At 31.7% G+C, this 15329-nt stretch overlaps 1 protein-coding gene and 1 long non-coding RNA gene across 3 annotated transcripts in view; one reads left to right on the top strand and one right to left on the bottom strand.

Moving 5' to 3' along the window:
- The window catches only part of LOC115885111 (structural maintenance of chromosomes protein 3-like), an 81341-nt gene that overhangs the window by 4499 nt on the left and 61513 nt on the right, over nucleotides 1-15329 (bottom strand). The window contains exons 13-17 of the mRNA XM_030903899.1: nucleotides 12040-12374; nucleotides 10269-10403; nucleotides 9993-10208; nucleotides 9799-9935; nucleotides 5026-5234 (exon numbers count right to left, since the gene is read on the bottom strand). Coding sequence (XP_030759759.1) covers nucleotides 5026-5234; nucleotides 9799-9935; nucleotides 9993-10208; nucleotides 10269-10403; nucleotides 12040-12374 — 1032 coding nt within the window. The remainder of the gene's footprint in view (nucleotides 1-5025; nucleotides 5235-9798; nucleotides 9936-9992; nucleotides 10209-10268; nucleotides 10404-12039; nucleotides 12375-15329) is intronic.
- LOC115885112 lies at nucleotides 632-1911 on the top strand. Of its 2 annotated transcripts, XR_004050683.1 has the most exons (4): nucleotides 765-960; nucleotides 1358-1432; nucleotides 1651-1828; nucleotides 1887-1911. It is a non-coding gene; the product is annotated as an uncharacterized LOC115885112 (long non-coding RNA). The 2 variants fall into 2 exon arrangements; XR_004050682.1 differs by lacking the exon at nucleotides 1887-1911 and having other exon boundaries at nucleotides 632-960; nucleotides 1651-1875.

Raw genomic sequence — 15329 nt, 5'->3', positions numbered from 1 at the left:
TGGATATAAGTAACGTATGTTAATACGGAAATGTAAATTTTTAGTTTAGGTTGGTTTAAGTTCTTTTGTCGCAATGTACTGATAATATCAAAGAAACAGAATGACTAAGTTGATCGATTTCAAAGATAAACAGATAAAATCTCAAAATCTGACAACGGCGTATTTTATCTAATCTAACTATGGAGTGTAGAGGTAAGGAGAAATAACTCTTACGGGACTTTTATTGAAAAAGTGGTCACAAAATGGGAAGAATAAAGGTTCGCCAAATAACCACAGTGGCGCTAAAAACGCATGATTCTAAAAAATGAAAAGTAACCATAGATAAGAGAATAAAAATAAATATAACCAAACAACATTAACCAAAAAAATTTTGTTTTTATATTTCAGACAGAGTTTTTGAATATAAAATAATTATTGTTTATCAATATTTTGTGCTTTATTTATTATTTAACAATGGTTAAAGTGTGTGTGGTGCGAAGTTGATTGAATAGCTGATGGAAAAATAAAGAGCAAAGGCAAAGCCTACTTACGGTATGTAAAATACATAATATAATTCAGTATTGTATTATTTGTATTATATGTAAAAATTAGAGTCAATCAAAAGTGTAGTAAACATTTGGTTACCAAACATTTTTCGTAAGATTATTGACATACATGTTACAAAGTATATTTTTACAATCCTTTTTATAAAGTTACAACCTAAATAAAATTTATTTTTAATGATTTTAAAGTTTGACAGACATGCACAAATTGTTGGCATTTTTTTAAACAAGTAAAAGTAGGAAATACATAAAATTGTAGGTACTTTCAAGAAATATAGTTAACTGTAAGTGCTGTATTTTAATAATCTATCAAAAATCAAAATCATCAGGATAATATTAGGTATTGATTTTCAGACAAGAATTAGATTACAGTGATGGTCAAAAGCATTTAGATATTGCTTTGAAATCTACAGATAAGGTATGGCAGTTTCATTTTAAAGAATAAGATGTTAAAGTTTGTGATAAAATTGTCATCAGAAATACTGTCCACTTCAGTATTTACGTAGGAAAATATTGGAGGATGAAGCTCTACCTACTGCCTCAGGTTAATTTAAATTCTGAATTGCAACAACAGCAACAAGCAAGAAGGGCACCATTAAATGAATATTATACACATAAGTACCGTATGATCGAATAAAAACGGCGTCCAGTTGGCTTAGAAATGACTATTGATGGCATTTCCTATATAAATTTACATATAAAATGACAGCGATCTTCATTTCATAGCCATCGCTGACGCCGTTTTTATTCGATCATACGGTATTATTATACACAGAAAGAGTAATGTTATACACATAAATATTAACATTTTGTAGAGCAACAACACAATAAAAAACCAAAATATGAACACCAGCAACTACAACAGGACCCATTAAATGAATATTATACACGTAAGTACAATTTGATCGAATAAAAAATGGTGTCAGCGATGCCTATGAAATGAAGATTGCTGTCATTTTATATGTAAAATGATATGGAGAATGTCATCGAGATGTTCATTTCCAAGCCAACTGGACGCCGTGTTTTTTCGATCATACAGTATTATTATACACATAAATAATAATATTATACACATAAACATCCCTTGATAAAGATCAACATTTTGTAGAGCAATAACAGCATCAAATAATGGACATAATGGACCCTACTGCTCAAATCAAAAACAAAATTTCAGCATTACCACTTTATTGGTTATATCAATAAAAGAAATTATTGAGTTTATGAGTCTAGATCCTACAAGCAAGCAGATCTATCACATAATTTAAAATGAAGATTTATCTATTATAGTATGTATAAACACTTTGCATCTTTTATTCAATGTTGTAATGAATTAACAAATTGCAGGTAATTTATTCTAATAAGGAAAAAAGAAACTTTGGATCAAAAAATATTTTCTTCTGATGAGGTTTATGAATATTAAAGTCTGTTGAAGTTTGGCCATTATGTGTTGGTATACAATTTATTTATGATGTTACAGTAGTTAAACCATCCGAGTACAAAACATGTTTAAAATCCACTATTCTTAATGAATGGCAACTACCAACTTGAGAGGAAGCTAAGAGAAAGGTTCTATTGGGTGGACTACAAGGAAAAGGGACATATACATGAGGATCTGGAAGGGCTATAATATTACGTCTCAAGCCATGGAACAATAGGAAACGAAATTCAAAGGAAAATATTACAATACGTGGGATGCAAATTATAGTGCAAAGAATTGAGAAAGAGAATTATTAAAAGTAGTTATAGTTACGATAGTTAAACCATCCGACTACCAAATATATTTAAAATCCACTATTCTGAATGAATAGCTACTACTATATGAATACAACTTGGGAGGAAGCTGCGAGAACGATTCTATTGGGTGAACTACAAGGAAGACATGAGCATCTGGAAGGGCTATAAAATTATATTATTATTTCACGTCCCAAGCCATGTTGGAATAGCTGGGAGTGAAAAAGAAGATAATACTGCACACGATTCTTGTCTAGAAGTAGTTGATATTAAGGTAGTTAAGCCATCCGACTATCGAACATTTAAAATCCACTATTCTGAATGAATGGCAACTACGATGGCAAAACGTAAATAAACACTTGTACAGTATAAAATTATATTATATTGGCTTAATTTTATACTAAATAAAATGTTTTACGTTATTTTTGACCTGCATTATATTTATTTAAATCCCATATCATCAATTAAACTTTTAATAAAGTTTTACTAATTATAATTAACATTAATTTTAAACTAAAGCTTTTTCATCTTGAATGAGATTTACGAAATAACTTATGAGAAACAATAAAAAGAGGCTCTGATATCTGAATAATCGATAATAAAACCACATATTGACTTACTTTTATACTAAATCAATGTAGGTATGAAGTTATTTTAAAGCTGCATTATATTTATTTTAAACCCATCACCAATTATTACTTTAAATAAAATTTGTCTTAATTATAATTACCATTAATTTTAAGCTAAAACGATAAGAATATTTTTTCGTCGTCTTGAATGACATTTGCGAAATAACTTATCAGAAACAATAAAAAAAAGGGCCTAGTCTATTGCTGCTGAATAAAAATCTGTAATTTATTTCATGCAACATGAAAATAAAATTGTATTTTTTTTAAACCCGCGGCTTCGCGTTTGCTTCACGTCAAATATTTATGTCTTGAATCATCTGGTCTAAAATGTTCGGCGCATGTCTTAAATTTTAGAATCTTGCTACAAGCAGCGCCATCCTAATTCTTCCCTTTTTTGACCATTTTTTAATGCACGGAGTTATTTCTCCTTACCTCTACACTCCATAAATCTAACCTACGATTTTAGGACGCTAATCAGCTGTGCTAATTGCTAATCAGGCTTAAACATAAACAAATCTGATTAGTTGTTTTCTTGCATTTTTGCCTTTTTAAAGTGTGTTTTCAGAGTTTTTCGATATATTATCGTTTTGAGAGTTTTTAAGGTCTAATTTTAGTATTGTTTTTGTTGCGTACTAATTTGTAAATATTGTTAAATATGAATACTGAACAGGACACGAGTAGCAGGAAAAGACGAGATGGTGGCAATGTGTGTGCTTATAAAGACTGCAAAAATAGGTCTTATTCTTCGACAAACATATTTCACTCTTTTCCAAAGGACCCTGAAAAGTATTTTTATAGAAATATACTATATAATTATGTTATTAAACTAAATGTAATCCATAGATCGAAGACATGGTTAGAAGCTTGTAATATATTTTTACAAAAAAAATTGAGCAACTCTATTTTTTTGTACATAAACTCCACATTGTGATTTTACACTTGTTCAAGTCCATATGTAAAAAAAATACACGTAAAATAAAACATTTCTTACAAATCGACTTGGTCACTTTATCTTGTTTACCAACGATATACAAAATATTACTTTTATTATCTTTATTCCCCGACAAACATGTTTCTAATTATAATTTATTTTATATAATATTTAGAAAACTCATTTTTTTCGTTTCTATTTATTTCTTTACCCATACAGTAACTATTAATAAGCTATACAGGCAAGTTTTAATAATAGTCTATTTCAAATTTCCCGCGAAAAAATTACGAAAATTTAAAGGGACAAGCGAGAAGAGGTCACTCTCCCCACCACTCAAACATGAAAGGTACCGCGCGAATTGTCGTCTCTTGTCTTATCTACTCTTTGTCCAAACGTTAATAAATTTAAAATTTTTGACGCTTTTTGTCAAATATCATTTGTGATCCGAGATCTTATATACTTGGAAAAGTAAATCACTATGGAAACTGTCGCAAACATATCAACAACTTCCATTTATCTTCTTTTTTTGTTGCAAATGCGGTGTTTCTACTCTACCTATCCTTGTCGAGGACCTATCGTTCACGCGCCAAATTTGAACATTACTTTTAAAAATGTAATTTGTAAAATGCACATATTTGAACAATAAATTGAATGTTTACTGTCACAAAAATTAAATTCTACAAAAAATACATTTAGCCACTCCGTACGAATATCAATATTCTTAGGAAATCTAACCAGAAACTATGCATGTGGTTTAATATAAATAAAAGAACAACTGAATACTTTACTTGCCTATCAAAAGATAATTCGGGGACTTTTATATTAGAACTTCGACACACCAAACACACTTTCTAGTCATTTTTACGAGTATTTAGAAAGTTCAACGAAAAAAAAATAGATATATAATTGCACAAACAAAAAAAAATCTTATATTTTTTTTGTGAAAGTCAATGTTAAAGTGCACAGCAAAACATAGGCACCCCAAGTCTTATTTAAATCAGAATAACGATTCTTAAAATACTTTAAAAAATGTGTTTATTTAAAATTTGATGTCCTCTAACCGACACCTCCACACTCCAAAAATACGAAGTAGTTTTATGTTCACGGAATATTGGAACACCCTGTAGGGGTTTTTTATATCAAAACATGTCTATTTTCAAAAGGATAAAGTGCATGATGTAAAAACACATACCTTGAAAAATATCCGCATTTGTATCTTCAGGCGTTATATCTCGTCCTTCATCGCTATCCGCTGTTCTTAGTACCAATTTGGCTTTGCCAGCAGGCACTAACTTTTTAAACACTTCAGTAAAGTACTTCGATACTTGTTTAAAGGTAAACTGAATGGCTTCAACCTTTCTTGTTTCTAAAACTTCTATAAGATCTTGGATACGACTACCCCTAAAAACGATAAAAAAATCTATTATCTATTTACTTTTGATATATTTTCATTTGAACCTATTGCGCCACATTTTGATTCAACCACAAAGATTTATTTTGACTGTATAACCCAATACGCCATATTGAGATTGCTTCCTAGATATCGTAAGACCGATAAGTTATGTGCTTTCTTAAGAGTCTATTTCACTAGTCCGAAAAAGTAGCAAAATAAGCGTTCGGCATTTAACGTTTTATGTAAAACTGGCTAGGTATTTTTACACAATGAAGAAGGAAACTAAAGATAAAGGAATATACTATATCCGTATTGTAGCACATTTTTAGACAACTTCTTTATCTTTGAGATTTTGATGGTCAAACAGCAACAAAATATTCCTTATGTCTGGACTAAATTTTCTCGAAAATAAAGACAATTTAAAATTGCGTCACAATGCGGAAATAGATTGAAGTTTTGTGATTACAGTGATATATAATTTATATGGTTTTGTAACAAATTGCTCGCTATTTTATGGCAAATGCTGAAGCTCTGCAAACCTTAATCAAAGCACGTGTGTTTGGAATTTTGGATGTGGCTTAACACGACCGGATCAAACTAAGCCCTTAGGCAGATTTCTGAAATATAATATACAGGGTGATTCTTGTAAGTGGGTCATGCTTTTGGTGAATGATGGGCAACACCTCTTACGCAAGATACAGGGTGTTAAAGTTTTTGAAAAATTAAAGATATTCTTTAATAGTTTTTTTGACAGTTGAAGCTATCTTTATAAAATTTTATTATAGGAGTCTACCTAAAAAAGACACTTTAAATGTAAAAGAAGAGGTTTAGTTTCAACCAGTGGCGTAGATGTGATACGCATCGAGTAATTTTTAATAATTACTCGGTTTATTTCCAAGAAAAAATGTCTCTTGCAACTTTCTCATATCTAACACCATTTTGTCACAATTTATAAATAAATAATTTTTTTAACGAGAACCTCCCCAGTGAGCATTTTATTCCGTTAAGAGAAATGTGTTCTAGATGACGTCGTTGTTACATTATCAGGCCCTCCTTTGCCTAAATCAATAAAACGCAGATACATAACTGTTCCCTAAGGTTCTCTAAATGTGACAAAACTTCTTCTCACTGGGTTAAATATGAGAATTATTATAACTACCTTAAAACTAAGAATTTTATTATTAACAATAAAAACATTTCTAGTTTAAATTTATAATAATATATATAATTTTAAAAGTAATAAAGTTACCCAAGGTGTGTAACTCTAACCTGGACCTATTTAAATTGATTAAAATTTCAACTTTAAATCGTTCCCAACGGCTTCCTATTTAAATCTAACAAACGAAAAAGAGGCCATGAGAATGCTACATCTATCGTCTATCCGTCGGTGCATAAATGGTTTCTTAGTATTGAAGGGTTTGGGAGATATTTAAAAAAAAGTTGAACAAAGCAAAATTTCTAAAAAATTTGAGTGAATATAAAATATAAGTGATGAAGGGACCTAACAATGCACATGTGTTTCTGCGCTCTAGTTATAATAATTCGCTGTATTTAAGATTCTCATTAAAAAAATTACTTATTTTTAAACTGTGACAAAACGGTGTTAGATAGGACAAAGTTGCAAGAGACATTTTTTCTTGGAAATAAAGCGAGTAAATAAAAAAACTCCAAAAATTTTATTTTGTATCAGTGGCGCACAATTTTTCTTTGAAAAAATTACCCGATGCGTATCACATCTACGCCACTGGTAAAACTTCAACCTCTTCTTCTTACATTTAATGTGTCTCTGTTAGGTAGACTTCTATAATAAAATTTTATAACGATACCTTCAATTGTTAAAAACTATTAAAGAATATCATTAATTTTTCAAAAACTTTAACACCCTGTATCTTCCGTAAGAGGCATTTCCGACCCATAGTGTGCTATATCAAAATTAATATTTCGACGTCCCCTATCATTCCCCGCAAGCACGACTTACAGGAATCACCCTGTATATTTCCTTCGGCCGCACACCCGCTTTACCCGATCCCTGACAGCAAACCGAGTAGTACAGCGTAATAAATTCTTAACACACTTAAATTACAGGTAGTATCCGATCGAAGCTTCGGCATCGGCTATGGCCAAAAGATTTTACCGAAGCTGAGGATTTCTATTGGTTGCCGAAAAATAAGATTTATAAATAGATATGAATTGTATGACTATTTGACTATGAGTATAAACACATTTTTTTATAAAAAAATATAGAAGTATATATTATGTCCTTAACTTCTTGATTATGAAAATCTTAAAAGTATTAAAATTTTTTAATTCATGATTTAATTACTGAATTTACAGAACTTATTTAAATTACTATAAATATGATAAAATATTGCCTAGGCACCCAAGAAATATATTCTTAATAAAAATAATTCTACCCTTTTCCTGTTAATACTGATCTGATCATACAATACAATTTAAAAAAATTTCTTACATAAATCTTTGGCAGACATCAAAATAATTAAAAGTAAGAGTATGAACAGAGTAACGATATTATTCTTTGTTGGACTCTGTTTCTATTGTTGTTTCTGAAAATTTCAAAAATAATAAAAAAGTTACAGAGGTGTAGCCCAATCGGTAGGCCCAATCTGGCCTACCGATTTGGATATTATAGTTATTTAAACACACCGGAAAAATCTAGGGATATCATTTTATTAAAGTTAAAAATAAATGTTTTGAATAAACAACCACATATTTGTAGGCCGATTCTTTCTACTTCGATTGAAACGAAGTAGTCACACTAGTTATTTCTAAATTTGGGATATTTGCAGAAGTGTTTGTGCATTTTTTGTCAAATGTATAAAAAGCACCTAACATCAATTGTTCGAATTTAACCTGTACTGGCTATGTTTTTATGATAACTGGCCAGAATTCATTCAAATAACTATATTTAGTATTAAACGACATTATGGAGCGTAGACATCTTAACAGAGACCGACTCTTATAGCACCAGAGCTTAGTTTAATTCTCCAGGAAACACATAATGTAACCGTTAGTCCTGACACTGTTCGCAATAGAATAAGAGAGGTCAACTTAAGAAGCAGACGCCCCTGGAGAGCTCAACCCTTAACGAGAGGAAATCGAGAGGTATTGTGGGCTCAAGATCATGTTCAGTGGTCGAATGAACAATGGGCCAATGTTCTCTTCACGGATGAGTCACGCTTTGGAATTCATCCGGATTCGAGAAGGCTTAGGGTATGGAGAGAACCGGGAAATCTTATTCGGTTGGATCATGTTCAGGAAGTGCACCCTTATCAAGGTGGAACAGTTATGGTCTGGGGAGGAGTCCAGTTAAGCCGAAAAACCGATCTCGTTTTTCTTGAAAGGTTTCTAACAGGAATCACATATCGTGATTTAATTCTAGAGCCTGTCGTGTTACCATATGCCAATGATTTTGGGGAGAAACTTCATTCTCATGCATGACAATGCACGGCCTCATACAGCCAGAGTGGTGAGTTTATCAATGCTCATCAATTAAACATCTTACCCTGGCCGGCACAATCTCCTGACCTCAACCCGATCGAGCACGTATGGGACGCGATCCAAAGAAGAAATTTGAGAATGGGTATGCCTCGAAACTCGTAGGGATCTGGTTCGGGCCGTGAATGCAGCGTGGCAGGCTGTACCTCAAGAAGAGATCGACAACCTGATCAGGAGCATGGAGAGACGATGTAGGACTGTAAAGAAGAGTAGAGGAGGCCATGCCCTTTATTAAGTAAAAATGGTTTTATCTTTTTTTTTAATTCATATTTTAGAATAAAAAAAAATGTGTGTATTTTTTTGAGTTCAATAAAAATCAAGGTAAATTTGAAAAATTCGGTAAATTTCAAATTTTTATTTCCAATACGTCCTGTAAACTATTTGTTTATTTTAATTTTATTATATCAGAAATGCAAATTATAAAATTACTGACGATGGCTGGATAAAATTGTAATATCCCTAGACTTTTCCGGTGTGTGTACATATAAAAATAAATAATTATAGATATTTAAATATGCATGCTAAAATAAAAAGGTCTTTACTAAAAAATTTGATTGCTTGCTTAAATGTTTACAGGGGTATCAAAAATTGCTCGTCATTTTAAATATGTATTTTACATAAAAACTTCGTTATTTCAAATGCAACACCCTCTATCTTTTTAAATAAATCGAAGCAGATTCAAATGCTCTTTCAAACTATAGTAGGGTTTCCTATGCCTATCTGGCTCAGATTTTATAATGCATATAATATAATGTAATATAAAATGCGATTTTTTTTCAATAAAATTGTAATGAAGATGGCTGGTGCCGCCATGGAATTTTTCTAGTGACACTTAGTAACTATTTTCAAAATCGACATTAGTTTATGGACTTTATGTAAATTTATAACAGGTTATTTTATTTCATTTACCTACAATAAGGTTAGTAAAAGAGTATTTATTATTTTATCAAGAAAAATGAAGCAGTATCTGCTGGCGGAAGGAACGGATATGTTACTAGTTACAGTATTTTTCTGTTGTAATACAACAAAATGTTCTAATATACGTTGTATGCTTACCCTCGTTCTAATTCTTCCATTCTCTTTTGAAGTTTTTCCCTCTGGTCCGAGAAACTCATAAACTGATCCAGAGCTTTCTTATTGACGTGACTGAATTTCTTTAATTGATTATTTGTCTTTTCCAGTTCTTTAAAAAGCTAGAAAAAAAAACAGATTTAAATCAGCGTATTTTCGTCATTAGTGTTCAAACTTACAGCTCTGGACGACATTTTAACGAATTGTCCATACAGATCTTGCGTAGGCAAAGCACCCAGTTGATTAATCTTCTCTACACTCTCCTGGATTTTTGCCTCTAACAAATTTTGCTTTGAAGCAAATTTTTCTAAATGTTTAGCATCTTCATCTATTTTGTCTTGTGCTTCTTTTTCCTTAGCTCTCCAACTTTCAAATTCGGCTTGCTCACGTTTTAGCTAATTTTTGGAACGCGTATATTTATACCTATTTAAATCGCTTAGTAGAAGACAACTTACCTTTTTTGTCATGTCTTTGTACTTGATTTCCATAGAACTCAATTCCAAATTAACTTTCTCGATCTTTTTGTCGATTTCCTCTAGTTCTGATTTACAATTCGTAAGCTGTCGCTTGCGATCTTCTAGTGATATTTCCTATAAAATTAAGAAACAATTATAGAAGCAAAATAATATATAGGGTGGCGCATCTCATTCGCCTCAGTTGATTATACAAAAACAGAAAGATGTAGAAACAAAATATTTTGTGGGTACCTATACGTGGGAAGGCAATGTGCATAATTTAAAATTATTTTTAAATGTACGAGGTATGTCCGAACTAAGATCCACGCCAAAGTTATATTTTTTCTTATGGAACACACAGTATTTTATTTCATTTTTGGAACCTTGGACAGAAAATAAGGCATTTATTATAAGGGTTAAAAAAATTGATAGCTTCGTTTAATGTATACAGGGGTATCAAAAATTGTTCGTCTATTTTAAATATTTATTTTACATGAAAACTTCGTTATTACAACACCCTGTATTTTTTAAACTAGATCGAAGCAGATTTATATGATCTTTCAAACTGTATTAAGGTTTCCTATACCTATCTAGCTCAGATTTTGAATAAATAATATTTATTAAATACGTATTTCTTATTCGATCAAGAAAAATGAAGAAGTAGGTCTTTGATTTATTTTAGGATGGCTTGTAAATATGTATATGGATTTTCTATAAGAGCCAATTAGAACAAATTCATTTTCTTCACTTCACCAACAACAGGTTTTTGCCTAATAAGTTTTTTTTATAAACCACACTAGGTACTAGCTCTGTGAAATAGGACAAGTAGTTTTTCAAAGAAACGCTTATCAGGAAGATTCCTATTTGGATATCTTTGAGCATAAGCCCTTGGGAATAAGAAGCAATTTTCCTCACAAAATAAAATCACTAGTAACATATCCATTCGTTCCGCCAGCAGATACTGCTTTACTTTTCTTCATAAAATAATGAATACCTACTTACTAAACTATTGTGAGTAAATTTAAATAAACTGTTAGAAATCTAAATAGTAATGCATAATAATCTAATAATCCATAAACTAATGTCGATTTTAAAAATAGTTACTAACTGTCACTAGAAAATTGCCATGGCGACACCAGCCGTTTTGATTACCATTTTATTGAAAAATCGCTTTTAATCCAAAATGGGCTAGATAGGTATAGAAAACCCTATATAGTTTGAAAGAGCATTTGAATTTGCTTCGACTTAATTAAAAAAATACAGGGTGTTGCATTTGAAATAACAAAGTTTTTATATAAAATAAATGCTTAAAATAGATCAGCAGTTTTTGGTACCACTGTATAAATTTAAGGAAGCAATAACATTGTTCAGTAAAGTTTATTTCCCCACCTTTAAACTCAGCAGAAGAATTAATTCTGAAAAGTAATGTACAGGGTGTTAACAATCTATTCTATTGTAGCATGCATATTTAAATATCTTTAAATATCTCAAAAACCAAAGATTTTAAACATATTTAACCCTTATAATATATGCCTTTTTTTGGGCCCAAGAATCCAAAAATGAAATAAAATACCGGGTGTTCCATAAGAAAAAATATTACTTTGGTCTGGATCTTAGTTCTGAAACACCCTGTATATTTCAAAATAATTTTAAATTGTGCACATTGCCTCCCCACATATACCCATAAAATATTTTGTTTCTACATCGTTCCGTTTTCGTAAAATCAACCGAGGAGAATGAGATGCGCCACTCCGTATTGTCTAGAGATTACCTGAAGGGCATGTAAAAGCTCATCTCTTCTGCGAATTAAATTGTTGGTTAACAAATTATCCAGCTTATTCTTTTCTGCTTCCAATTTCATTCTAGTACTGAAAGCATCCTTATTTTCGCGTTGCAGCCTATGTATATCATCATTTAGGGTATCAACATGTTGCTGATCGGCAACGGATAAAGACGAGAGTAATTCTTGATGAAGTTCGGACTCCAAACCTTCTTTTGTCGTTTGCATGGCTTCCAAGTTTGATTTGCATTGCGCTAAGGAACGTTCTTTGGGACCTCTAAATTTTTCTATGTTTGCGAGTTCTTCCTTCATTAGTCTAAGTTCACCTGAAGAAGAAATACAGTTGTAACCAAACATAAACTAGTGATGGGATCACTCAAGTATTCATATTCTCGGCATGTCTCGAGGATTTTTGTCGATCCTCGAGGATTAAGGTTGATTCTCACTATACCTTCCATATCAGCTCCCTTCCGTTTCCCTTCCGTTATAAGGGGACAATAGTAGGACAATGCACACTATCCGTTCCGTTCCATATCCTTCCATACATTTTTTTGGCGGACGGACTGAAGCGTATAGAAAACAGCGGTGTCAAATTCTTACATTTGTACCAGGTCTGTTAACATTTTGCTGGCATTTATTTGTTTTTACACCTCTTAATTAAATCTATTATCTTTTCAAAAGATACAAATTTTTAAAATAAAACTTTCGTAGTGATATAAATTCTACAATATAAAGTATGGAACTGATACGGAACGGAAGGTTACGTATAGCGTGAATACAATAAAAAAATACGGAACGGATATGGAATGGAAACGGACGGTATAGTGAGAATCAACCTTCAGTCGGCACGCAACTAACACCGGGTGTGGCGTACCGTGCTCGCTGCTCGCGAGGATACAAGGCAATTTACGATTTATGCTGAAATCTTTTATATAGAAGATAGAGGATAATCATTTAATCATTTGCTCGCATAACAATAATAATCTGTGTTCAGAGTAGTAACCTGCATTTATGAACAGAAACACATTACTTTTTTTTTGTTTTGTTTTTTCTCCAAACTTTTTATTTCAAACTTTTTATTTAAAGATTTATAGTTTTTTTAACTATTGATATAATAATATAATGTTTTTTTTCTGTGTAATAATTCAGAATTGAAACATTTGAGAATTTATAATACGTCAGTTTTCGACTTTCAAAATTCCATTTGACAAAATCACAGTTCTTTATTTTGTTTAAGCCTTTATTATGTAGAGGGTGAGTCAACGATAAGTCCATTATCTCATTTGTTTTGGGGTTTACAAAAAAAAATAAATATAAAAGTTGTAGCGTAAAATTCCATAACTTTTTTATATATAATATAATGGAAAATAAATTTCTTGCAGTTTTTAGGTATATAATAAAATTATATAAGAGTTTCTTGCCTTGAACTGCTAATATAGAAATTAATTCCACGCTGTGTTCGACATAATGTGGATCAACCTGCTCTCACTACCGGTTTCGGGGCCCTACCCCATCATCAGGTGAGCTTGGGTATTTCCACAATATGTCGAGCACAGCACAGAGTATATAAACACGACTTGTCGTAAAGTAGCGGTAAGATATTAAGTCCCGCATCGCGAGATAGCGGCCTGCGTGCAATGGTAGTACTTTCGTACCACCGAGGCACAACTATCGATAGTAAATAAAGGCTTTTTCGGCTAGCCCAAATTATATAATGGAAAATAAATTTCTTGCAGTTTTTAGGTATATAATAAAATTATATAAGAGTTTCTTGCCTTGAACTGCTAATATAGAAATTAATTCCACGCTGTTTCGACATAATGTGGATCAACCTGCTCTCACTACCGCTTTCGGGGCCCTACCCCATCATCAGGTGAGCTTGGGTATTTCCACAATATGTCGAGCACAGCGCAGAGTATATAAACACGACTTGTCGTAAAGTAGCGGTAAGATATTAAGTCCCGCATCGCGAGATAGCGGCCTGCGTGCAATAGTAGTACTTTCGTACCACCGAGGCACAACTATCGATAGTAAATAAAGGCTTTTTTTGGCTAGCCCAAATTATATAATGGAAAAAAAAGTTCTTGCAGTTTTTAGGTATATAATAAAATTATATAAGAGTTTCTTGCCTTGAACTGCTAATATAGAAATTAATTCCACGCTGTGTTCGACATAATGTGGATCAACCCGCTCTCACTACCGGTTTCGGGGCCCTACCCCATCATCAGGTGAGCTTGGGTATTTCCACAATATCTATATCTCGCGATGCGGGACTTAATATCTTACCGCTACTTTACGACAAGTCGTTTTTATATACTCTGCGCTGTGCTCGACATATTGTGGAAATACCCAAGCTTACCTGATGATGGGGTAGGGCCCCGAAACCGGTAGTTAGAGCAGGTTGATCCACATTATGTCGAACACAGCGTGGAATTAATTTCTATATTAGCAGTTCAAGGCAAGAAACTCTTATATAATTTTATTTATATATAATGTTATATACGTAAAATTAATAGTTTTGGTAATATTTCAATTTGTTTAAACAAATGTTAAATTGCAGTGTGGTAAAAAATTGTCAGTGGCGCCATTGTTTCTGAAGTTGGAGTACCATAATTTGGTACGAGAGTTTTATAAAGATGAAAAAAAAAGATATATATAAAGATATTTTAGTTAAATGATACAGTGTTCAATATATATTTATGAATTTCAACTAATTAAAATTAAAAAATCTCAAATTTTTTAATTGGGACACCCTATATATTATCATTTTTTCTGATAGATTTTCTCTTCAACTTTTATTAAGTATGTCATATATCTATTTTTAATAGTTTGCAATTTATTCCAATTTTTTCTATTTTTACCCATATTTTTAATACAGTTACCCTATAAAATCATAGTTGCCATGATAAAACAAACTATTTATTACTTATCTTTAACAAGTAGCTTAATAATTAGTTACAATTGCTGGTATTAGTTAAAATTAATTAACTTTACTCAAATAAATTAAAACCGCAGTCGTAAATTTCTTGGTGTATTTCCATATTATGAAAGAGGACACCTGGATTTTCCGTCGCGCGTTGGGGCGATAGCCACAGATTAAGGTAATACTAGATTATCTAATTGTTGAAGACTACTAATATAGGAATTTTTTTCGACATACAGTAAAGTTTTTTTCTCGTAGTAATTCTGGTTTATAATTCATTTGATAAAGCCAATATTACTACTGCCGTGAAACCGTCCCATTACACACTGAATATATTTTCTAGATAATCTACATCTAT

The sequence above is a fragment of the Sitophilus oryzae genome, unplaced genomic scaffold (assembly GCF_002938485.1).
Source record: "Sitophilus oryzae breed Bouriz unplaced genomic scaffold, Soryzae_2.0 scaffold_374_pilon_pilon, whole genome shotgun sequence".
NCBI lineage: Eukaryota > Metazoa > Arthropoda > Insecta > Coleoptera > Curculionidae > Sitophilus > Sitophilus oryzae.
This window is presented reverse-complemented; position numbering and strand designations above follow the sequence as displayed.